Genomic DNA, 24,900 nt, shown 5'->3' with positions numbered 1-24,900 from the left:
GATCCTAAGGGAGGAGGAGGAGGAGAGGTAATAGCGTTGTTGAGGTAAGAGATAGAGGACAGAATATACTCTGACATGGCATATGAAAATAAGGGAAATAGCCAAATGTAGGAAAGTACCGAGCAGGGCTTTAGGGAGTAACAAAGAAACTTATTTAGAAGACAAATGAAATAATACCTACTTTCCACCTCTCTCTTAGTCAGTCTCTCCCTTTTCTTTCTTTCTCAGTGCAGATATGTAGGTATAGCTGTTTCCTAGCTACTTCTTACTATAATTGATTTCCCAGGGAAAGGGAGCTCTGCAGCTCTGCTTAATAATTAACTGACCAATCTTTAGCCCAGGAGAGGAGAAAGAAAAAAAAAAAGGGAGAAAGAAAAAGGGAGCGCGAGAGGAAACGAGTGAGATAGGCAGCCTCTTAACGAGCCACTGGAGTGGTTCAAACGGCACAGGACAGGCAGAACTAAAGAGACAGAGAGAGAGACAAAGAGGAAGACAGGGAGGGAGGTAGAGAGAGAGAGTGTGAGATGAGAAACAGCCAGCACAAGGAAGAGAAAAATGTCTCTCTTGACTTCTCAGATGAGTTTATTCCCAGTCCTGCTTCTTACTTCTTTCTTCTTCTTTTTGTCTGAGCTACAGCACCATATCATGCTCCATCTGAGATGCTTTGGGTCTGTAGTCCCATCTTGTGTCTGCTAACTTTGCTCCAGTGAGAATGATGAGATGAAAAATAGTCAAAAGTGCTAGTTTTTTTTTTTATAAATGTAAATTCTAAAAATGGAAAAAGAGAGAGCGATATGTGATTTCCACATTAAGTAGTCCCTCTCAAATCCCGTCCTACCCAAAAACTGAACTTTAGTCAGACAACTTCCCAGAGATCCATCCTGCCTGCAAAAATGCAAGAAACATTGGGGGGGGGAAATGCACATGACGTTTAGAGAGAGATCACCTAACATTTTACACAGTTTATTTACATGTCAAATTGACCCCCTCCATACCATAAAATAAAGGCCCCGTTTCCATCTTGTCTCCTCAGGTCTGTTCCACAGGGCCATAGCCCAGAGTGGAACTGCCATCTCCAGCTGGTCTGTCAACTACCAGCCCCTCAAGTACACCAAGATCCTGGCCCGGAAGGTAGGCTGCACCTACACGGAGACGGCTGACCTGGTCGACTGCCTGAGGCGTAAGAACTTCCGGGAGCTGGTGGACCAGGACATCCAGCCGGCGCGCTACCACATCGCCTTTGGCCCCGTGGTGGACGGAGACGTGGTGCCCGACGATCCGGAGATCCTCATGCAGCAGGTGAGTATCAAAGGTGGCACTGCACACATGGCCTGTGGTCTTTTTTCGTCTTCTTTTTTTCATTGTAGGAGTAGATTGAGTTGAGCTGTGATGACACACCTGACACAGAGGACATGAAGAACTTAGGTGTGAGCAGTAGGTGTGAGTGTGATCTTTCCACAGACTTGGGAGTCTGGCAGGGACATTTACCAGCTGGTGTGAACTCACATCCTAAAACACTAGCACATTGCCTCGGTGGTATATTCTAGACTCATGGCTCACAATCTCATACAAAGCGTTGTGTAATAGCAAACCCTTTGTCACAGGGCGCATGGCAGGGAAGTGACAGATTTTTTTTCCTTCTCAACTTCATTGGAATACTTTTAAGTGGACTAAAGAGGTAACCATATAGTATTTCACAAAAACAAAGGCAAAATAAGAAATAGTCTAAAATAATCAACTTAATTTTATATCTAGCTAATTTCATTTTCTTTTCCTATTACCTATTTGTTTTCCTCATTTCATATTTCACCTTGTGACCTCCAGGTTTTGACTATAACACAGTGCAGCCACAAGTCATGTCACATTTTACAAGCACATGACTTCCTTTTTCCTAACTGGAAAAACTTTCACCAGCTCCATATTGCTTTCACTTATCTTATCACTAATGTATGTTTAAAGCTCTCAATTGAAAGGAAGACGATTAGAAAAACTGAGGTGAAGTAAAAAAGAAGGGAAAAAAAGACTACTACTTTTCCAGCTACTTTGTTACTAGGCTACCAGACTCTCCCTATCCCTCTATTTGAAATCCCCTCTGTGAAAAATAATTAGGGATGAGCATCAAAAGGTTTCTGGCTGATTTTGTGGAGGAAAACTAGCCACATCAGTTAGTTGTGAACTCTGCAAGATCTTATGATGGAGCACAACGAACGTATTTGACGATAATGTATGGCAGTATTAAAACAGAAAACTAGATATCTTGTCCTGGTCTCTTACACAAGCTGCACAATAATACAAAGACGTGACACCCTTCAGATTTTCATTTCTTGGCATAAATATCACATACAAAACATGGCCGAGGCGGATTTTGACAGATACACAAAACATAGTGTTAAGCAGCATTCGTGGCTGTAGTGATTTTAGATGCGTCACATGTACAGAGACTGAAAACCCTGTCTGTCCTTTTTGAATACATTATCAGCACTCAACATGTTCTTCCCCTATTACACCACCAGGGGGAGTTCCTCAACTATGACATCCTTATAGGAGTGAACCAAGGAGAGGGGCTGAAGTTTGTGGACGACAGCGAGGACAACGACGGCATCTCAGCCGCAGCGTTCGACTACACCATCTCCAACTTTGTGGACAACCTCTATGGCTACCCTGAGGGTGAGGATTGCCAACATTATACTTATTTCAGGCTTTAATGGCTTTCATTTTATGCCATCTACCGCCTCCCAGATGACAGAACATTGCAGCGTTGTTGTTTATACTAAGTAGAAGCCCCATTAGATGAACTCTCCCTGGGGTCCACACAACCAAGACTGAAATTAAAGGATAAAAAGAACAAAGTTATAAAAGTAAACAGCATTATTACAATATGGGGACTACCTAAACATAGAATATAACCGGTTAAATATGTCACCTGATACCTGAGCTAGATGGGGCATTACAAACTACAGAACAAGAGGTGTTGTCACGTTATCAAATCTTTTCTACAAAAAGAAAATACAATCAACAGAAACTACAAAACTACAGCTCAATTCTTGGACAAAGACAGATGCAAAATAAAATATGAGCCCCGTCAAAGTGTATGAACCACGACAGGCATACTAAAGAGATTGCCTATCATCGAGATTATCTTTCACCATGGTAGGTCTGTGTCTTGGCCTTTTGAGGCGCCGTGGGCACAAATTCTGCCTCTCATCATCCCCCAGGCAGCCAGCTCCCAATCACGTTGCTGCTGTTCCTGACAGATCAGCCTGCAAACGCCCTCACAGCAGGACACAGTCAAAATACAGACCCGTTTGGATAATGCAGTCACGCGTCCTCTCAAGTGCCTGTCACTCATTCTCTCTTTTGCCCTTTGTGTCGCTCAGTCTGTCCTTTTCAGTTTCTCTCTCAACTATCTGTCTTTCACACATACATACAAACACAGAAGCCTCTTTCATTTTTTTTTCTTCCTATTCCTGTCATTCAGGTTTATTTTAGCAACGTGTGCTTTTATCTTCCTCCGCTCTTTGTTTCACGTCTCTTGACCACTCTCATCTCTTAAAATGTTCTATCCCTGTCATTACTTTCCGCTGAACTTATCACAATGTTCTCTTTTTTTCCCTTTTACCCCTTTTTTTCCTGTCCCCTTCCCCGCCCCCCCTCCCGCGTCTTATCCTCCAGGCAAAGACATCCTGAGGGAGACCATTAAATTCATGTACACAGACTGGGCAGACAGGGACAATGGCGACATGCGGAGGAAGACCCTCTTAGCTCTGTTTACAGACCACCAGTGGGTGGCGCCGGCCGTGGCCACCGCCAAACTCCACGCCGAGTTTCAGTCCCCGGTTTACTTTTACACGTTCTACCACCACTGCCAGACCGAGACGCGGCCGGAATGGGCCGACGCCGCCCACGGAGACGAGATACCGTACGTGTTTGGCGTGCCCATGATCGGCGCGACCGATCTGTTCCCGTGCAACTTCTCCAAGAATGACGTGATGTTGAGTGCCGTGGTCATGACTTACTGGACCAACTTCGCCAAGACTGGGTAAGCCTTGTTGATGATTTTATTTCATGTCGATATATTAGAAGTTCTCTTTTTGCTCTGTGGCGTGACTGCAGGATAAACTAGCTAGCGTAGTTCAGAAGTGTAGTTGAAGAGTCTTTCCGAAGGTTTTGCTTCCTGTTTAATGAGAGTGGCGTGTCTAGGATTAGGGGCTGATCTTACGAACCAGATGTCGGTAGAGTTGTTAAAAGTTTAGTGTCCCGTCTCTCTTTGCTGAGAGACCTAGTAAGTTCATAAATAAAAACTTAGAACACAAGGTTGAATTCAGAGTTTGGATGTTAAAGGTGCCGTAGGTAGGATTGAGAAGATCCAGGACTTAGCCAAAAAATGTGAACATCGACAACTTCTCATCTTCCCCCCACCCCCCCTTTCTGCTAAAGCCCAAAACGGTCTCCTAAGCCCCTTGAATGCGTGTGCATGAGCAGTGATTGACACGCAGTTAGACCCCCCACCTGGCCCTGATTTTTATTACCTGCTTCATGTAGTTCTACTGGAACATAGGGTCAGTTTCAGCAAATATGACAGAAAATTAGTTTTATACGTCTTACCTACTGCATCTTTAACACAATATAGAAATAAGTGGCAGGAACGCTCCGTGTATCCTTTTAACCACTGGTGCTCATGGAAGGGAGTAAAGTACATTCAGAGGAGGAATAAAAACACCATAACCAGGCACTCAGGGTTGGTTACAAAAAAATAAAAGGCCTTTGTATGGTGTTTTTATGACTTCTCTCGTCATAACTCTTTCTCCTCATAATGAATAAATCTTTTTGTCCTTCACCAGGGACCCTAACCTGCCGGTCCCTCAGGACACCAAGTTCATTCACACCAAGCCCAACCGCTTTGAAGAGGTCATCTGGACCAAGTTCAACTCCAAGGACAAGCAGTACCTCCACATTGGCTTGAAGCCTCGCGTTAGAGACAACTACAGGGCCAACAAGGTGGCCTTCTGGCTGGAATTAGTCCCCCACCTCCATAGTCTACACGAGGACCTGTTCCCCACTACTACCCGCTCGCCGCCAGGCCCTGGCCCAGGCACCCACAGACCCTGGCCCAGGACACCGGGCCCCCGCACCACCCGTCACCCTTACCCCACCTTCCCCTCTGATCCGGAGGCTGAGGGTTCGGAGCGTCCTCACCAGGACCTTTTCCCCGGGGACACCCGGGACTACTCCACCGAGCTGAGCGTGACGGTCGCTGTGGGGGCGTCGCTCCTCTTCCTCAACATCCTGGCCTTCGCCGCCCTTTACTACAAGCGCGACAAGCGGCACGAGATGCGGCGCCACCGGCTGTCCCCGCAGCGCGGCGGGCCCGCCAACGACCTGGCCCACAGCCAGGAGGAGGAGATCATGTCCCTGCAGATGAAGCACTCGGAGCACGACGCTCACCACGACATGGAGCCGCTCCGGCCCCACGACATCCTGCGGCCCGCCTGCCCGCCGGACTACACGCTGGCGCTGCGCCGCGCGCCCGACGACGTGCCGCTGATGACGCCCAACACCATCACCATGATCCCCAGCACCATCACCAGCATGCAGCCTCTTCACGCCTTCAACACCTTCCCCTCAACCGGTCACAACAACACGCTGCCCCATCCCCACTCCACCACCAGGGTATAGTAGGGAGTGACTGGCCCTAGGGAGCAGGAAGAACGGATGGGGGGCCTCCGTTCGGTTCTCTTACTCTCTTGTTCCTCTAAAAAAAACAACCCCATCTCCTACCTTCATGTGCTGTCGAACTTAGCAGCTCCACCGGTGGCGGGTAGAGAAGCAACTGAACTGCACGGCAGCAGATGATCAGTTTGGGGGTGTGGGGGGATTTAGATCTTTCAAAGATACTGTTTTCAAAGGTCTGCTGTTCCCAGACTCGAGCTCCCTGACATTTGTCAAAAGGACGAATGCTTTTCGCCCCCCCTTGCAGTTTTCCCTTCTTTTTTTTAATTTACTTTGGCTTTGTCTTTTTTTTTTTTTTTCCTCTTCCTGGTGTGTTATGTGCAAATACCGTTCTCCTCTCTACGTCTGTGTCTTATTCCTGCTTTGTTTCTCTCATTCCACATGTGATTCTCTCCCTCTCCCTAGCACTCCTTTGCTCTAAGGACTAACAACTAATGAGTTCTAGGAGGGGGCATAGAATACATACACCCATCATATAGCTATGAAAACATTGATATCTGATATTTTCATTCTACCAGCATTCTTGGTGCCAAGTATGTACTACTGTGTTTGCTTTCTCATCGAGGGAGAAAAAAAAAAACTGAAGAACATTCTAGAGTATTCCTATTTACTGTCAATTAACAGATGCTGTGTGTTCTCATGACAAAGTGCCAAACTGGCCCTCGATTGTGTTTTCATCTTCTGTTTCTTTTTTTCAAGCATTTGTTTAATAGTTGTTTTTTGTGGAAAGATTTTTTTTTTTGCTGAAAATATAGATATAGAGAAATGATATTATACATAGTTATATATAAATGTGTACAAAGGAGAAAGTATATAAATGGGTTTTCTCAGCGGGGATCTATGCATGAATTATTTTTAAAGATGATGACGCGGGGGAAAGGACACTGTATTTGTCAATGCACGTTTCCCAAATCTAATCAAATCATATCGGTCCACTCTGGATATTTTGTTTTATCTCGCAGAACAAGAACGTCACAGAAAATCCTGTTAGAAACCCAACCCGAGGGTCATTGCCACACATCTCGGAAGATGTTGAACAACTGTGAACATACTTCATTCTCTTCTACAGAACACCATGTTATTCAGAGGGTTTTCTCCAACCAGGTGATACAGCGAGCCCATCATCCTACAGTAGCTCCTCCTTCTTCCCATCTGTATGGAGATGATGCTTTTTTTTAGGGTACGTGAGGTACCACATCTGTTGTTGTAGCTTGCCTGTACAGAATTATTTTTGTATTTCAGTAAGGGTGAGAAACGAAGCAGGGAGGGGGAGCCTTTGCTCTTTTATGTATACCTTCCTTGTCCTGTCGGCACCCCTATTTCGTGTGTGTGTGTGTGTGTGTGTGTGTGTGTGTGTGTGTGTGTGTGTGTGTGTGTGTGTGTGTGTGTGTGTGTGTGTGTGTGTGTGTGTGTGTGTGTGTGTGTGTGTGTGTGTGTGTGTGTGTGTGTGTGTGTGTGTGTGTGTGTCCTAATTAGACAGCAAAGAGATAGAGAGGCAGACAGGCTGGATCGCTCCCATGGTAAAAAAAAAAAACAACAAACAACTTTGACTCCAGAATGAGCTCCCTCCTGCTGCGTACCCAAACAACCCCCCCCCCGTATCAACATCACTTGCTCCCTCCGTCAGTACACTAGCTTTTTATTCCAAACTGATGTCCATATTGCGGTGATCACCCGTGATCAACTCCCCGCTGTGAACCACAGAACTCCCAAACACCAGACTTCACTGTGTCAGCCGCATTCTACACAATATCTGACCTCAGTTCCGCTCTGCTATTATCCTCACATTCAGAGGGGTTAGTTCAAGAAGCTAGTGACTTTCTTTTGTGAGCTCGTCAGTTGTAAATGAAACTCTTAAGCACACCGAGGGTAAGTGGCGCAGAGCTGCAAGATTTAAAAAAAAAACGAGGGGGGGACTCGGATCTCCTAAACAGGGTAAAAAGCAACACAGTTGACAAATGCTGTTTTCTGATTCTGCTCTTTTCTTTCGGGTGAGAATGTGCAGACCTCCCCCCCCCCCTTCAATTCTCTGCTACGGCTCACAAACATGGATCATGGGTAATACTCTGGTTGATACAGTATGTGAACTGAACTGTTGTGTGAGCCCACAGGAACACATGGTAGCCTACATCCACTATGGGAGAAGTTAGTCACCGGTGCTGTCTTTGCTTGTGCTTTAGCCTGTTTGTTTGTTTGTTTTCTATTTTATAACTGCCTAGTGGGGTGGCGGGGGAAGGGCTGAAGGGGGGGGACAGATGTACCTGGCTGCTCCTGTCGGTCAGAGATTTTCTAAGCCCCACTGAGAAGGGAAATGTGCACAATGTAAAACACAAAACAATGGACTTGGGGGATGCTACAGGTGGCTAAATGCTGTGGAACAGATGATGGACAGCGAAAGGAAAAGGTGCACGCTATAGAGAAGGAGACTTTGGGAGGAGATTGGAAAAAGACTCACAGCCTTAAATGTAGGAATCCAAATCAAAAGAGGATGAAGTGAGACGTTCAAAGGCATGGCCATCTTTCTACCCACAATGTTTGTAATCTGTCCTACGGAGGCTCTGATATGTCTGATCAGAAACATATATATATACATATAGATATATATAGACATAAGGAGGCGGTAAGGGGCTGTGAGGTAAACCTCACCACAACACAGCTACAATGACACCATAGGAGGTGAAAACCGAAACAAGGTATTTAGTTTGGTTTCCCGGTCTATTTTATAAGCTAACACTGGAGGGCGCCATTGTGACAGATTGACTGACAGTCTGAGGACACTTCTGGATGTGTGAGGAAAAATACCAAACCAGGTGACAAGGACAGAGACGGACACACGACATCTGGAAGAGGATCAAAACTGTACATTTTTAAGTGTAAGAATCAAACAGACAAAATATTTGTAAATATTAAGTTTCTTGTTTGTTTTTTCTTTTCATTTTTCTTTCCGAGTGAATGAATGAAATGCTTATTTTGTGACAACAAATAGACAACAGGTGCAATCTGCAACAACAACAAAAAGGCCAATAATTTGAGGTTTCAGAAACACTGGTGGGTACAAAGTGCTTGCCAAGGATCACTTTTCATGCCATTAGAAAATGACTGTGAATGTTGTCTCGCGTCGCCCACTATAACGTGGGCATCCTGTAGCATCATGATTCCTAACCGGGACACTCACTGTAGCAGAAATTCATCTCCACTGCAGCCCCCGCACGACAGAGGGCCTGTCGTTGGCGTATGCTAGTTTCCAGTGAATATTACGTTTTCAAATTTGAAAAGTATAAATTTAAGTCTGTAGTTTCATTGCTCATTGGTCTTTATTTTTGAAATACATCTTGTGATCTAACGGCGTTTCTGAAGAATCAGTGCTGCGTGATCCATGTAACTTCAGAGTATTTACGGAAACCTCAGAGCGCTTGTAAAAGCCAGCGTTGGCCAGCCAACTAATGTCATGGCGGTGTAGGGAACTGGCCTGTGACTCATTGTCAGGACTTCTAAACTGAGACACTAAACACAAGGTTCAGTCAATTCAGCTTCAGCTCACTTCACATGTAGCAGTGTTTACATGTAGCCACTTAAATCACACACGTGGGACTGACCCGAGGGCTTTGATACCATAAGATGCCTCGTAGAGTAAGGAGATCACACAATGTGGTCTGCGCTATTCTTTCCACAGGCACTGTGTTGCATTGTGGGTACGGAGGCTGTGTTAACCTGACAGTGATGTAGCAGGGAGTTTAGAGATAGATGAAATGTTAAGTCAATCTGAAAAGATCCAGTGCACTTTCAGAGTCGTGCATTTGTGTTTAACAGTGGATCAGACTGGATGTACGTGGACACACACTTGGCCTGGTCTGGGTTATAAAGTGACTCGCTGCTGCCCTGTGGCTCACACAGTTGGGGCTAGATTTCGGTTTTATTCTCATTTCAATATGCCCGAAAACTGCGGTCAGCCAGTCAGACCAAAATGACTTCATATCGCCGAGGTTATTTGATTCTGTGTGTCGGGTCTGTGGTGCGTGTCAGCACATGGTTAACACCCCGGTCACTCCCTTAAATCTCCAGCTTGGTCTCGCTTGTGAAGTTGCACCTGTTGTCTTGTTTTAACATTCTTTGTTGAATTCAGAAACCCAAGACTTGAGATGAAGAAAAATGTTAAATAATGGAGTTTTAAAAACAAGATGATTATTAAAAAAAAAAGTATAGTAAAACTATATAAATAAATGAGGTGATGATATTTCTGTTTACTTTAGAAGTTATTATACACTGTATGCTGTGATTCTGATCTGGGAAACATTAAAGACATTCATAGCCAGTCTGACAATTCTGTCTCTTTATTGATTTGGTTAACGGCAGTATGTAGATATTGAAACTTTCTGTCATGTATACATGTTGACTATACCACATACAGGATGAATGATCTTTTAATTGATCAAACAATTTTAAATATGTGACATCAAAAACTACATAATCAAAAACACACTGGTGTAAATGTTGAAATGAAATGAAGGCATTCCAAATTGTAAGTTACAAAAATGACATATGCTCAATTAGATAAGAAAAGAAACATGTATAACCTATGTGTGACCTTTATACATTGTAAATGTAAATATTGAGCATCAGATACTTAAAAAAAACAGAGGTTCAAAATTTCCAGTAAACAATTGCATATCATACTAACTCAGATAAAACTGTCCTATGATGACAGTACACCATAAATACTCTGTTTAAAAAAATAAAAGAACAAGTAAATATTTTGAATCAGATAAAGATTCTGAATAAAAAAAGATTACATATAATTAAAACTAAATTTCTGTCAAGTGCACACGTTCAGACTGGATGATATTTTAATTGATTCACAAATAAAAATGTATTTCATACATTACAGAAACAAAAAACAAACATTCTATATCCAGACAGAGATAATATGGTAGATCCAAGAGATAACATGGCCATAGCATGTAGAGATTTGGAACTATATACTTAATTGAAATAAAAACAAAGACATTACAAACTTTGAGTTAAGAAAATTACATATTACACTCAATTAGATAAGAAAAAAGTTACACCTGCATATTAATGTGAATCTTTGATATATTCTCAGTTTGTTTTAATGTGTGGTTTTCTTTTTTTTTCTTTTGCAACATTGATTGTTTGAGATAAATAATCAAAATCACAAATCAAATAGTTTGCATTAGATACGTCACAAAAACAAACAAATTCTAACTTTCTAGTAAACTATTGCATATCAAAATCATAAATTCAAACTTTGATTTAATCAAACTGAAAACATTTGGTATGTTTCTTAACGTGCTGCCAATATGTACATATAGACTGCATATCACAAAGTATTTAAGTGTCCTCATTAACATAAACAGTTAAAGCAGATTGGAGGTGAACACACATGGCAGTGATTTTCTCTTGTGTCCCTATTGCAAGCTTTTGTGGTAAAATGTCTGTCTATATCTTCATCTTCATCTTATATACAGCATGTTACGATCTGTGATTCTCTGCTATATAATATTAAACCATTAAGATCAAAATATCCATGACAGGATAATTAAAGAATGTATTCAGGAGCAGGGGCATCGGACTGGGGGGAAAAAGGGGACTGAGTACCCAGGGCCCTCATGTGAGGAGGGCCCAAAAAGATGCTAGAATGAATAGCTGTGGATGCAGGGAGGGGCCCATAGAAAATGCCTTTCTACAGGGCCCAGAATTCTGTGCTACGCCCCTGTTTAGGAGGATGTGCCCCTCTGTAACTACAGAGCATGTAGTCTCTTACTTGATGTTAAATGACTCCTTGATGCTTGCTTCTGCTTGCTCACGAGTGATCATTTTCCACATTAGAGGAATATCAGCAGGCTTTGCATAATATGCTTCAGCAAACTGCTTGTTGAACTTTGTCAGTACATATTTCCAGTAGTCTGATGCCTGAAGACTTGCATCTGGAGCAATTCTCCAGTCTGGAAAAAGATCTTTGTAATGCTTGTAAGGGTGCCATGCACCCTTTGTAGCAAAGCAGCGAAAATGTTTGTCACTGATCACCGAGGAAAAGCATACGTCAGTGACAAGTTTTTTTGTCTCATGCCATCTGAATCTACCCAGACCCTGTGGCCGATGTAGTGAAGTCCAGTGCTCAGTGTGGAATCGTCCTCCTGCATCACAAGGCGCTTCGCAGAATGGACATTGATTACCACATCCGATCAGTTTGGTGAAAAGCTCGTCCTGAGGATTCACATGAAGTTTCTTTAGTTTCATTTGGATGTCTGTTTCTTTGAACTTCTCTCCAAGAGTTTGTGCCATGTCCTTCAGACACTGAGTGAGCCAGTGAGCAAACTGTTCCTGGTCTGCATTGTTCAGGATCATGAAAGCACCAAGAGCATCCTGGGAAATGACCAGTTTATCACCAAGTTCCTGACAGACATCTTCAATGAATGTCTTCAAGTTGCCACTCTTTTTTGTTTTAGCTTTGTTGATTGCATTATTTATGCTTCTGACACTTGACTGGAGATGTTGATCCTCAAACTTAAACGCCGTAGACTGATTTGAGAAGCGTTCCACTATTTGACTGAGTATCCATTTCTTCACATACTCCTCATATGAGCAAATATAGCTCTGATACTTTTCAAAGTCATCCTTAGAGAGCAAATCCAGTAAAATTGAATACTGGAAGAACATGCGTGTACTGAACTGCTGGCCAGTCAACATTTCACCAATGATATCAGGACCCAGGGAACGGTTGACAAAGTCTTCGACTGCAGGCTCCAAGCAGCGGTTCGTGAATTCTTCTGCTTTCTTCTGGCACTGGTCTCGTTGATGGAACACATCTTTAAAATCAGCTCGAAACTTTTCTTTGTTTTGATTCAGACATCTGTAAGGATCATTCATTTGTATGAAATCTTCATGCATGTTCTGAAACTCTCTGGCTGCAAATCCACAGATGTGCTGTTTCAGGGAAACTTCAAACTCAATGTCTGTCTCCGGATTGTTTTGCAGCCTCTCATCAATAATGTGTAGGATCTCCTGGATGTAAGTCTCATGGTAATTGTTCTTTCTTTGCATTTTTTCACTAACAAACTGTGTGCAAATCATTATAAGGCTGTCTGCAATTTGCTGTACAGCCTTTGTATGACTTGTGACGTTAAACATCTCACTGAGTGTGTTTTTCAATCGTTTGAGGATTCCTTCAGCTGTATATTTAAAAGGCACTTGTCCACAACCTTGCAGCTTTTTTTCACATAACAATTTACTTGCTTGACCTCCCTTATGTAAAAGATTTGTTCTCAGGTGGTGAAACACATTGGTGTAAATGTCCTCGACCTTCATTTGTGAAAAGACAAGTTCCTTCTCTGTTTTAGTCCACATCTTATCAAATTCTTTGTCGAGCTCTTTGTCTGTCATCTGGACTTTTTTCTTCCGACATTGTTCAATCAGTCCACTTACTCTCCCCTCTAATTCTTTTGTGTGGTTCTCCTTGATTCTATCAAGTTCTGTCATTCCCTGTCTGATGTCAGCTGCTGCTGTGAGCTGATTAAGTACAGAGCGCTCCATTTCTCGTCGAACGCTCTTTGCACCGTTAGCAAAGTCCTCTCTGTATTGTTCAACAAGATAGACATGACCCTCTGTTTGCTTGAAGTACTGTGTCAAATTTCCGAGGAGTTTTGTCTCCCATTTAGACAGCACTGTGCAAGCTTCACTTTTCAAACGTGTGAGAAGTTCTCTCATGTCCAATACCTCAGATTTCACAGCAACTGTACCATAGTTAGAAATTATTGTTTCAGATTTTGTCACCCATGTGTACATTTCTTTTCTGAATTCCCATTCCCATTTGTTGAATTCTGTGCACAGCCTCATGTATGCATCAGCCACCAGGCTGTTTCTGAAGCTGAAGATGAAGTTTTCATGCTTTACTGCATTCCACAGGCTTTTCATCCACTCTGTAAATTCCAAGATGTCATTAGCAGATGAATCACAACTTCCCAAAATTTTGATTATGTTCTTCTTGAGCTCATATACAGCCTCACTGTACCCTGCATTGACTGGTGCCATTGGTGGGTTTCCATTCCAGAGTCCAGGAATGTACCAGTTCCCAGTGTCTGGACTGTACTCCATCACATCAGTGAAGCTCTTGGTATCCTCTTTCTTTTCCATTTTGGCTGCTGCCTGGGTCATCTCATTTAACTGTTGCAAGAGCAGTTTCCTGTCTCGTAAGTTCTTCTCATGGGCTGAAACATCTGACACATTCTGGTGAACAAACTGACATTTGGGCCTTTTGCCAACCTCTTTCATCCTAAGGAAAGCATGCACAACGATTTGTAAGATGTCCTTCATTTCTATTGAATTCTCCATTGCAATATTGATGATGGTGATATCACTCAGCCCCACAACAAGTGTTGCAAGCTCATTGTCGTGCTCATGGCTATTGTCCAGTTGTGCAAGCTCTGGTGACTTCAAGCCCTCAGTGTCAATAATCACCATGAAGTCACAGTTGAGTTCTTTTTTAAGATGTTCATTAATTCTGATGAGCAACATAAAGGCACCTCGAGTGCATCGACCACTGCTGACTGCAAACTGAACTCCAAACATGGTGTTGAGGAGAGTGGACTTTCCTGTGCTCTGCACTCCAAGGACTGTGACTACCAGTATCTTGTTCTTAGGAGACACCAAGTCATTGAGCTGAGATAGAACGTCACTCACCCATCGGAGAGGTATGTTGGATGCATCTCCATCTACAAGCTCAAGAGGGAATCCATCAAGTAACAATTCTGCACAAAGTTTGGGCAGATGCTGTAATTGTTGACGTGATTGGTCGGTTTCTGGAAGGGAAAGTGAAGCTTCATAGATCTGACCCATTTCACGGAAGAAGTGTTCAGTCCCCAGTGAACTGTTGGAAAGTTGTTTGTCAATATCTTTGATCTCCTCTTTGTTCTCCGAATTTTTGCATTTTTCTTTGTACTGCTCCCTGAGGCCAGACAGTTTTTCTCGAGACACATTATCGAGGTTCATTCGCATCCATTTCAGGAAATAGCTCCTTTCTATCCCTGCGCTTGATATTGCGTTAATGAAACATGTCATTGCATTTGACATGTCATAAGAGTTCTGTTTTTTCCGCAGTTCTGTTTTCTGTACCTGAAGATCACTTTTGTATTTTTCTATGTCCTCAGATCCAACTTTTTGAAGCCGAAATTCTTCCTTCTCTAAGCAAGTCAGTTCCTTCCATATTTGGCCTTGTAAGGGTAGCTGAGCTTCTTTGTATTTAAGGATGTCTTGAATTTCTTCACTGATGGCATCTGCATTTTTCTTGGCAGCCTGGCACTCTGAAGAGTCTTCATCAACCCAGATTCCCAGTTCACGGGCGATGTCAGCCATCTCCTCAATCTGCATCTTCATCTTTGAGTTCTCAACAACATTGCTGACTGTTTTTCGCAGGTTTTCTACAAAGTCTGCATCATTCATGTGCTTAGCCTTCAAAACGATGTTGCTGTTAGTCAAGTCCAACTTGGTTGCTACCTTCTTTAGAGCATCTTTATTGACTCGATTGCTTTGATGGTTACCCACCAAGAAGATCTGTGCCTTGTGTTGTTGGTTGGTAAGCAGCTCACATTTAGAGTCCAAAGTGTCAAAGAACACAAAAACTGCTGCAGATGTCTGGCACAAAAAAGAAAATTGTGTTTCAAATGAAGCAATGTCCCCACGAAGGTTAGCTACAGCTACTGGCTCACTGAAAACATCCATGTTTTTGTTCCCACATGGAAGGTACCAAGTAATTTCAGCCAGTCCGTTGGATATTCTTCTTGGGCTGTCACCACACTCCATATCGTGATGAACAAAGGTATCATGGTACTGCTGGGAATTGCTCAGAAGCTTATTGAGAATATCTGACTTTGACAGGGAGCACTCACCCAGTCTCACAAAAGATATCATCGGAAGTTCAGAGACAACAATTCTGTCTTCAATGAAGCCCTTGGATTGTAAAAGTGACTGAGGTCTGTACTTTTTAACAATGTCTCTCATGGCCCAAAGCATGAGTGTGCACTGCTTTTTGTCACAATTAGGAAGCAACAGAGGCACAGAAAACTGACACATAGACATTTTTAGGGCCATTTCCTGCTGTACAAATCCGTCCGAACATAGAAAGAGAGCAGTGATTATGTCAAGAGGGTTCAGCATGTCACTTGAATTTGTACTGTTGAATAGTTTATCAACATCTAACTGCAGGTCATCACAGTTTGACTGACATGCAGATGTACATTTCACATTCCTAGCTGTCACATTAACCATCATCAGTTTCTTCAGAAAATACCATGGAAGATCTGAGTTACACTTAGCAGGTTCATCAGTAATGTTCTTCTCATCAATCTGAAGTATTGTGTTCAGGGATAGCTTCTCTGTGTAGTGCTGCTCCAACCCCAGATCCTCCAATAGGCCTTCTAGGTGTGTCTCTGTAGACATGAAAACAATGGATATTAAACTTATCATTGTTTTTTTTCAACATTCTTCATTCACCCAGTACTAGCAGTCCTATACATTGATTATACAATTGCCCCTGCAATCCTTTTTTATTTTTTTATAAAGAAAGCTGCTGGGAGACATAAAGCAATTCAATAGCTTTGACCCAGTACAGGCAGGCCACTACTCAATTAAAGATTGTGTAAAGCCAATTAACAGCTCTCTAACTCAGAGGGGGGGGGCATGACAATCATGTCTGTGAATGGATTTGATTTGCACAGGTGCTGCAACAACTGTCCAACAATTAATCATTACAGTGAGGTGAAGTTCCTCTTTTCAACAAAGTGCAATATGATGATAAAAAAAAGGTTTGAAATGATGGCGCAAATTCTCCTGCAGCGCTGGCAAAAAAAAGGAGAAATACGGAGTAGCTGTGCAGCTGGATTCTAGTGATATCACACGGTCACATGAGAAATGCGGGATCACTTATCACACGAAAATCAATCTTGTCAGGTTTCAAGTCAATGCATTTGTGTCTGAACAGCAGCGGATCAAACCAATTAGCACCCGCTGAGGAGCTACTGACGGCTACGGCCGTGGTTTATGTGTTTGTAACAGCCATTCAAAACAACGACAGTATGATGGACATGATTGATGAATGGTTCATCCAATCACCTGCCAGGTATTTTTTGAAAGTGTCTGCCCTTTTCCAAACAGTTTCCAGTGATGAATTCTCAGATGGTTTTGGGTTAACAAACCGTCTGGCACGTGTCAGGTTAAGTCAGTGGTTCTCAAACTTTTTCGGTCATTCCCCACTTTGGACAAGGTGTAATTTTCAAGCCCCACCTGCCCCCATCAGCCCAACACAATGCTAATGAAATACGCAACAAGCTTAAACTGTTCCAATTTATTGAACAACTAGTATCAGTATAGTAACAAGTTGTATCTAAATACAAACTAACAATCTACATCCAATAACAGCGAGTTCAAAAATAAAGAAAATAAAAGTACAGCTGTGTTAAAATTTGTATCAAGTTCAAAAATAGAAAATATATAAAAGCGCCACTTTGCAATCTCTTAAAAAAAGAAAAGAAGAGAAATCCATTTGGCAAGACAGGTCTATTTATCCCTGCATTAGTGGCTGCAATGAGCCTGTTTTGCATCGGACGATTTCTCAAACTGGGGTTGCAGGCTTGATACTGCCACTCTCAAGTCATGCTCAATGTTCAGCTGAGATCTGTACTTTGTTTTCAGTGAAGAAACAGCTGAAAAGCCCATCTCACAGAGATATGATGTGGCATAATAATATAATATAATCCAATAAAATAAGATATATTACACTGCATAATGAGCACTTTTACTTTTGGTACTTTAAGTACAGTATGTTTTACTTAAGGACAATGTTGAATGCAGGACTTCTAACTGACAAGTAATTTGTAACTCTACAACACAGTTTTTTCTACTTTGACTGAAATACATGATGTGAGTAAGTCTTCCACCTCTGGAGATCACCAACAACACACTAGTGCAACAGTACAGCATTTACTCAGGGCTCTTAAGTTTTAAGGACAGGCAGTGACAACTTTTGTTGAGGAAGTAACCTCCTTAAATGTGCATATGACAATTATTCACCTCAATGATAAATTCATTAATTTTAATGAATGAATACACCCCTGGACTGTAATATTTCAGATGTGTTTTGAGCAAGATTTCTGCTCATGTTCAAAACTTTGTGCACATTCAAAATATATGTGTTCTCTGAGATTTGGAGGAGTTGTGATATTTTGAGATAAATAAAGTACCTAAAAAAAAACTATAAAATAATCTACCTACATCATAGTCTGCTGTGCGTTACGTGATTGCTGTGCTGATACGGTAGATCTCAGACCTTCTGACAGACTCAGAGCCCTGTTTGGGAACGTTTAGGGAAGTGTCTGTACGCTGCTCTATGCTTTTTTCTCATTGGTTGTTGCGTTAAATCTTACCCAGATACAAAAGTGCTATTTTCTGATTGGCTATTGTATATGTATAGCCCCTTTCTATTTTTTTGATTGGCTGATAAGTGGCAGGCTTGACTAAGAACTCCAGGGGAGCCACGCTTGATTCCTGTCAGTTCCATAGTGAGAGCGGCTCGCCAGAAAACTTCTGGGCGCTGCAGAATATTAAATATGTTATAAATAGTTTTTCCGCGTGAGAAATACAACGTGTGGCGGGAGAGCGTGACAGTCACGCTCAATGTGTGACACTTGAGAGCCCTGGTTTCCTTGCAGCTCTGCTACAGTAGCAGCGAACCTTTAACGTTACCTGCCGGTCACATGGTCTCTAAACAGTCCGCTCACAGTGAAGTCCTGCACGGATCAACAGATGTTAGAGTCCGGCGGCTGCTCGCTCCGTTTGTTATAAGGCGCACCGAGCAGATTAATATGGAGCCGCTCGGTGTTTGACTAGCTAATAATCCGTTAGCCTGTTATCTTGAGCTTTGTCTGAATGCGCCGAGTGGCCAACCAGGCTCGACACACCGACACATTCATCACATCCTCCGATCAGTTTAACCGCTATTTTGTTACGGTATGAACTTAATCCTAGGGAAGGCAAAAAATAAAAGACCTTTGTAACGAAATCCAAGACTTTGTGTACCAAATTCAAGGCTTTTAAGGCCTTAATTTGAGACGATCAAATGTAAGACTTTTTCAATGCTTTTAAGACCCCGCGGGTACCCTGACACACACACACACACACACGCACGCACGCACACACACACACACACACACACACACGCGCACACACACACACACACACACACGCACACACACAGACACTCTCTAGTCTAGTGCACGGTCTTGCTCCAGATTCCGGGAGATTTGATCTCATTTGCGGGCGTCAAGGAGCCGCTATCAATATGCGGGAGACTCCCGGAACGTCCTGGACAGTTGGGATTTCGGGATAAAGATATAAAGATATAAAGGCATAAAAAGGAAATTTACTCCAGTTTGGCTCGCCCCACCTGTCACGTCTCTATTCCCCACCAGTGGGGCGCGCCCCACACTTTGAGAACCGCTGGGTTAAGTGGCAACATATTACAATGAGGGTCACCCCAAACCAAATCTTCGTTAGGGCCACTAAAAGCCTAGAGCTGGCCCTGGGTAAGGCTACATTAGTTTCACACAATTATTATGTTGCTTTGAGTAGTGTAGATTTAACTTTATGGTCCTTTTAGGGGCTTTATTTTGTAATGCTGTTAAATTGTATAGTGGCATAATGACAGGGGTCTCTAATACTTTGTCCACCCCAATTATATCATTGAGGGTTGAAAAGATTTTGAAAAGAAAAACTCAGTAAAGCAACACAATTAAACTGCAACACAAACACCAGCCTCCAAATTTCTATAAAGTTGAATCAACATCTTTTAAAAACACTAAATATAAATAATAATATAAATACTACACATTCTAATCCTCATGAATTATTACTCTTTTTGTATTATTAGACTGCATTAGTTTAAGCTAGTTCCACCTTGTAAACTGGTTGTTCCACTAGTGGCAAAGGCTGTTGATGTTGGCTGTTAGTCAGTTATCCCTCTGTCCAACACTTGGGACCCATAAATATGAAACATTATGTTCTGGCAACCTTCTGACCTATTCTTTAGAGTTGCTGACAGCCTAGTTTTGTGACTTTTTTGTCTAAATATTTCCCTCCTTTCATCATCGCCATTTTCATTTCGGCGCCCATGTTATCCAATCTGTCTGGTGCCACCGGCATCAGGAGCGGAGCGCCTGCACGCTGCAGCGATGGTTTCAGTGTATCTTCTGCAATCCAGCAGTGAATGTGTCGATCTGGGTAGGTAATCAAACACATGAACGCCACAGCACAGCTGGATACTTTACTAAATAAAACAATTTTTTAAATAAAACACCCAGGTCATCTAACTTCTCAGCTCTCTCTAGAGCAAGACTGATGCTCAGGCACACAGAGACAATTGAGTCTGTCTGGGGCCTGTAAGACCCTTCGAGTTATTCCCCCTGCGTCAAGTGACAAGGTTGTGTCTGTGGACTGTAAGAGAGGGGCGTAACTTAAATGGCATAACTTGAAATTGTCCGAATCAAAGTCCAAATCATTGCAGATGTCAAAACAAAATGTTGTTAGCAAAGCTTGACTGGGCAAGAAGTCTGTACTGAAACAAACATCTTCACAACACTATCTTCCACTGCCTTTAGCTAGTTTGAATAAGCTCATTTCAGGACCGAAACGTCGCGATTTACTGGCTTCTTTCAACAGAAAGTTAGCATAGTGACAGGTATCTCCATGTGTTTTCACTTAGGCTGAGTGGAGACTACTTAGTTTGCATAGCTCCATACGGGGAGGGGACATGTCACGAGAAGGATGAGTCACCGCCTACCAAGAGCCTGGGTCTGTCCGAGGTTTCTTCCCAAGAGGGAGTTTTTCCTTGCCACTGTCGCACTGCTTGCTCTTGAGGGAATTACTGTAATTGTTGGAATTGTTGGGGCTTTGTAAATTATAGAGTGGTCTAAACCTACTCTATCTGTAAAGTGTCTCGAGATAACCTATGTTATGATTTGATACTATAATAAAATTGAATTGAATTGAATTGATGCAGAGATCGCAAAGTGGCTGATGGCATGCCACGCCACTGTGGCTCAGCGGAATAAACCGGTCCCCTGGCGGCTTATTACTGTTCGATCTAGGCGCTACTGAGGACTAAGCTAAGATACGTGACCGAAGACAACACTACAGATACTACTTTGCTGTCCGAGTTGTTTGGATGTCCTCCACGGACACTCTGACCCAGGCCTATGCATAGAAATGGGTGAGAAACAGGTGAAATGAGGAGCGGCAACACTGACGGCAGATGGATGATACGCGAGAAACTGTGTGTAACTGGGACTATTGTGTAAAATAAATCGACGCTGAAGTTGGCATCCGATAAACAGCTTCCGATTCAGCAGTTAAGGGGAAATTTAAGGGGAACTTAAAACTGTCTGATTCAACAGGGAAACATAATTTACATTGCTCCTCCATTTTTTTAACCTCTTACTGTATTGAATGAGTGTTTTGAATGAGTCATTAAGGTAAATTATTAATTATGTCTACAACACACTTTTAGATTTGTGAAAGCTTTATTGCAATAAAGGGAGATTTCAACATCTTTTGCATATGTAGACCACATTAGACCAGATCCAGATCCCAAACCACAATACCTAGACTTGTTAAATCTGGACTAAATTATCCCAGAGAGGCTAAAGAGTCTTAAAAACCCAGTTTCAGATTTGTGAAAGCCTCATTCTATTTTTGAAAATGCAATAAAGGGAGATTTTACAGTTTTTTTGCATATGTAGACCACATTGGACCAGGTCCAGATCCCAAACCACAATACCTAGACTTGTCAAATCTGGACTAAATGATCCCAGAGAGGCTACAGGATCTGGACCTGGTCCAATGTGGTCTACATATGCAAAAAAAACTGTAAAATCTCCCTTTATTGCATTTTCACAAAAAGAATAAAGCTTTCACAAATCTGAAACTGGGTTTTTAACAATCTTTAGCCTCTCTGGGATAATTTAGTCCAGATTTGACAAGTCTAGGTATTGTGGTTTTGGATCTGGACCTGGTCCAATGTGGTCTACATATGCAAAAAACTGTAAAATCTCCATTTATTGCAATAAAGCTTTCACAAATCGAAAAATGTGTTTTAGATATAATTCATAATGTACCTTAATGACTCATTCAAAACACTCATTCAATACAATAAGAGGTTCAAAAAATGGAGGATCAGTCACTTAGCAACGTAAATTATGTTTCCCTGCTGAATCAGACAGTTTTAAGTTCCCCTTAAATTTCCCCTTAACTCCCGTCATCTTCAGCGTTGTGTTAAAAATAATATGAAGAATTCACAAAGCCATTCTTACAATTAAAACACACACACCTGTTTGATCGAGCTCAGTGAAAAACAATTATGATTGGATTTTACTTACTTGTGTGGACAGATGTTACAGTTGGCTTGCTTATTCTTCCATTCCTAAGTTGTGCAGAAACCTGGAGGGAGTAACACACCCCTGGATTCAGGTTGCTGAGAGTCAGGTTTGTGTCCGTTGTCAGCTCTTGCACAATGTCTCCCTCACTGCAACAAGTCACGATGTAACTCTCCACTTCACCAGCAGGGGTGTCCCACCGCAGAGACAGAAACTCACTGCTGACCTGGTAGACTGTAAGCTGCACAGGAGGGCTGGGCTCTGTGGGAACAATATAATGATATCACTTATAAATGTAAAAATCATGTTCCGTCATGTTTATACTGACTGCCAAGTTAAAGAGGTGTGGTAAAAGACAAAGCCACTTAATTATGTCATGCACTTAATTAGTACAGTAGGAATACAATTTAACACTTCTTTAGTCTGAAACTAACTTGTATTACATAAATTGACAGCATACCTCAGTGTAGTTAGTACATTTGTATAGATTATGAGCCAAAAGATCATTCAGACAAGACTTTGCTGGATCTTTTTTAATTATTTGTTTTTTAGATTTACCTGTGAAGACAGATAGGGAGGTTGCTTTGCTTCGATTTCCATTGTCTGCAATCCTTACGATGCTGAAAGTATACTCAGTCCCAGGAGTCAGCCCCTCAACCTTCACAGTGCTGGAGTCCTCTGTGATCAAACGGTCTCTCTGTGTGTTGCAGGAGTAATCTAATTGCAGTGTATACCTTACAGAGTTATCAAGGAGGGAAAAGCCAAGAGAAACTGTCTCCTGGCCAGCACTGAGAACTGTTACTTCTCCTGGTGGAGGAACATCTGTCATAACATAAGAAAAAATACATCTCAGTATTTCCACAGTACAGCATGTATTTAGTCATTAAACTGGATCAGTTATTGACAGTCACACTTACAGTCAGACTGTGGTGTTGGTGGAGTGTTCTCTTCCTCACAGTATAGCTCAAGAAAGGAATCACTTGCATCATGGAACTCCTTGGTAATTGAGAAGAATATATTTAAATTTGAATGTAATGAATCCATTCATAATCCCATTCAATAGCTGAAAGGACAACATATATAATGCACAGGTATTGTTATTTAAGTTTTAAAGTTGTATAAAGTAGCTGTTTACCTCCTCATCAGAGTTCTCCATTGTGGGTACACTCTCAGCCATCCCACACTTGGTCCAGATTACTCAAACTGCTTCTCACTGTAAATAATAAAAAAGAACCCTGTGACACCTTCTTCCCCAACAACTATCCATATTACAAAGAAATCACACAGCTAAGTGTACTCTGTAGCCTGCTAGACTACAATATAGACCAAAACAAACTAAACAATAGTGTAATCAGCCCCCTTTAGGGAGCCTTAAAAGGACAGATAGAACATGCAGAGTCATGCCTGTCTGTTTTAGGCTATGGAAAGCAATCACTACTTCAGGTCTAACGATAAGAGAAATTACGGTCACTGACAGATTAGTTGTTGCTTACCTTTGTAGATTATTCATGTTACACATGATATTCCATATTTTATCTGGGAATTTTTGTCTACTGTGTATACAATATTCTGTTATAGTTTAATTACTAGTCCTGAGGATGAAGTTCCCTGGCATTGCAAGCGTCTCCTTTTATTCTGCCAAGTGAAGTCACTTTCTGTTTCATTTCTCAGAAATAGAACAAGTTTTCAGTAAAGTGAACCTAGTTGTCTGGTATACGCCCTCTGCTGGAGGGAAAACAGGAGAGTCTTTTGACTTTTCTAATCATGTCCATGTGAGACATATGATACAAAACAATATATATATATATATATATATATATATATATATATATATATATATATAAAAAAAGTTACCTCAAATATACGCTTTTCCTTAGAATAGACATGGATCTGCATAATATTAGTGATTGAATATTATCCCTTCAGCAAGCAAGTCATTTTTCACTTACTAACAGCAGTTCCCACCTTGACCATATTCAACATTACAGAAAGTTTAACTACAGTAAAGAAAAAAGATGTCTCCTATAAACTATCCTATAATATAAGTTGTTGTTTGGACATGGGCCATTAACTTGTGCCGAACCAATGCCAAATAAGATGTTCACAAAACCAGAGCTTGAGAGCGCACTTAACAGTGACTAAGTTGTGCTGATGTGCTGTTATATACAGCATATCCCCACTTATCATAACAATGGGATAGATTGCCAAAAACGTTTGTAGAGACATTCAAGGTCCACAGAGGAGGGATTCTAATGCCCTGACGTCTCTCTAAATGGGGATGTACTTAACTTACAACAAATGAAGCTGTCTGCTCTGCAGCTCTGCTCAGCCGAAAAAAGAGCAGGTATAGGGGGGACGAGACTTTCTGTCCCCCACTTTCAGGTGTTAATGGTAACTGAGTAGTAGTAGTAGAAAATGAGTAGTACGTCTACAGTAAGCCGAGTGTTTGTGCTTGGCACACCTGTGGCACACATGGACACAGGGTGGGATCCTAAAGAACGCATTATAGGTGGATGCATTAAAGGCTGTGACATTCATGTGTCCTGGTTGTTTGTGGTGTATTTGTATCTGTTTTTTAAATACGTGCAGCTAATCCTTGTTTAATGGACGAGCTGTATCAGTAACGTGCAAAAAAACATGAGAGGTTATGTTCCATATCCCTAAAACCAGTTCACTGTGCCAGGAGTCCCACCTTTGCCTGCTGTCCAGCTGCCAATTCACCCCACTCCATTGT

General features: G+C 42.0%; 2 protein-coding genes across 4 annotated transcripts in view; one reads left to right on the top strand and one right to left on the bottom strand.

The window, feature by feature from the left end:
- Positions 1 to 5,855, top strand: part of nlgn2a (neuroligin 2a) — a 214,469-nt gene extending 208,614 nt beyond the window's left edge. For all 3 annotated transcript variants that reach the window (XM_028564269.1, XM_028564268.1, XM_028564270.1), the window contains 4 exons: positions 1,034 to 1,299; positions 2,514 to 2,667; positions 3,673 to 4,039; positions 4,842 to 5,855. In XM_028564269.1, coding sequence (XP_028420070.1) covers positions 1,034 to 1,299; positions 2,514 to 2,667; positions 3,673 to 4,039; positions 4,842 to 5,676 — 1,622 coding nt within the window. In that variant the 3' untranslated portion in view covers positions 5,677 to 5,855. The remainder of the gene's footprint in view (positions 1 to 1,033; positions 1,300 to 2,513; positions 2,668 to 3,672; positions 4,040 to 4,841) is intronic.
- Positions 5,856 to 11,389: 5,534 nt separating this feature from the next.
- On the bottom strand, positions 11,390 to 23,885 carry LOC114573960 (interferon-induced very large GTPase 1). The gene is made up of 6 exons (XM_028606221.1): positions 23,660 to 23,885; positions 23,302 to 23,379; positions 23,084 to 23,162; positions 22,725 to 22,988; positions 22,170 to 22,427; positions 11,390 to 16,172 (listed from the first exon to the last, which is right to left on the bottom strand). The coding sequence occupies exons 2-6, from the start codon at positions 23,341 to 23,343 to the stop codon at positions 11,509 to 11,511; spliced, it is 5,307 nt and encodes a 1,768-aa protein (XP_028462022.1). The 5' UTR covers positions 23,344 to 23,379; positions 23,660 to 23,885; the 3' UTR covers positions 11,390 to 11,508.
- Between the last annotated feature and the right edge of the window lie 1,015 nt (positions 23,886 to 24,900).

The sequence above is a fragment of the Perca flavescens genome, chromosome 19 (assembly GCF_004354835.1).
Source record: "Perca flavescens isolate YP-PL-M2 chromosome 19, PFLA_1.0, whole genome shotgun sequence".
Lineage (NCBI taxonomy): Eukaryota > Metazoa > Chordata > Actinopteri > Perciformes > Percidae > Perca > Perca flavescens.
This window is presented reverse-complemented; position numbering and strand designations above follow the sequence as displayed.

Coding starts and splice junctions, on each gene's coding strand:
- LOC114573960 (XM_028606221.1), bottom strand. CDS start 23,343: ATGGCTGAGAGTGTACCCACAATGGAGAACTCTGATGAGGAG. Junction 22,989..23,083: donor ACCAACACCACAGTCTGACT/GTAAGTGTGACT, acceptor ATGTTATGACAG/ATGTTCCTCCACCAGGAGAA. Junction 16,173..22,169: donor TGTAACATCTGTCCACACAA/GTAAGTAAAATC, acceptor TCATGTCTACAG/AGACACACCTAGAAGGCCTA.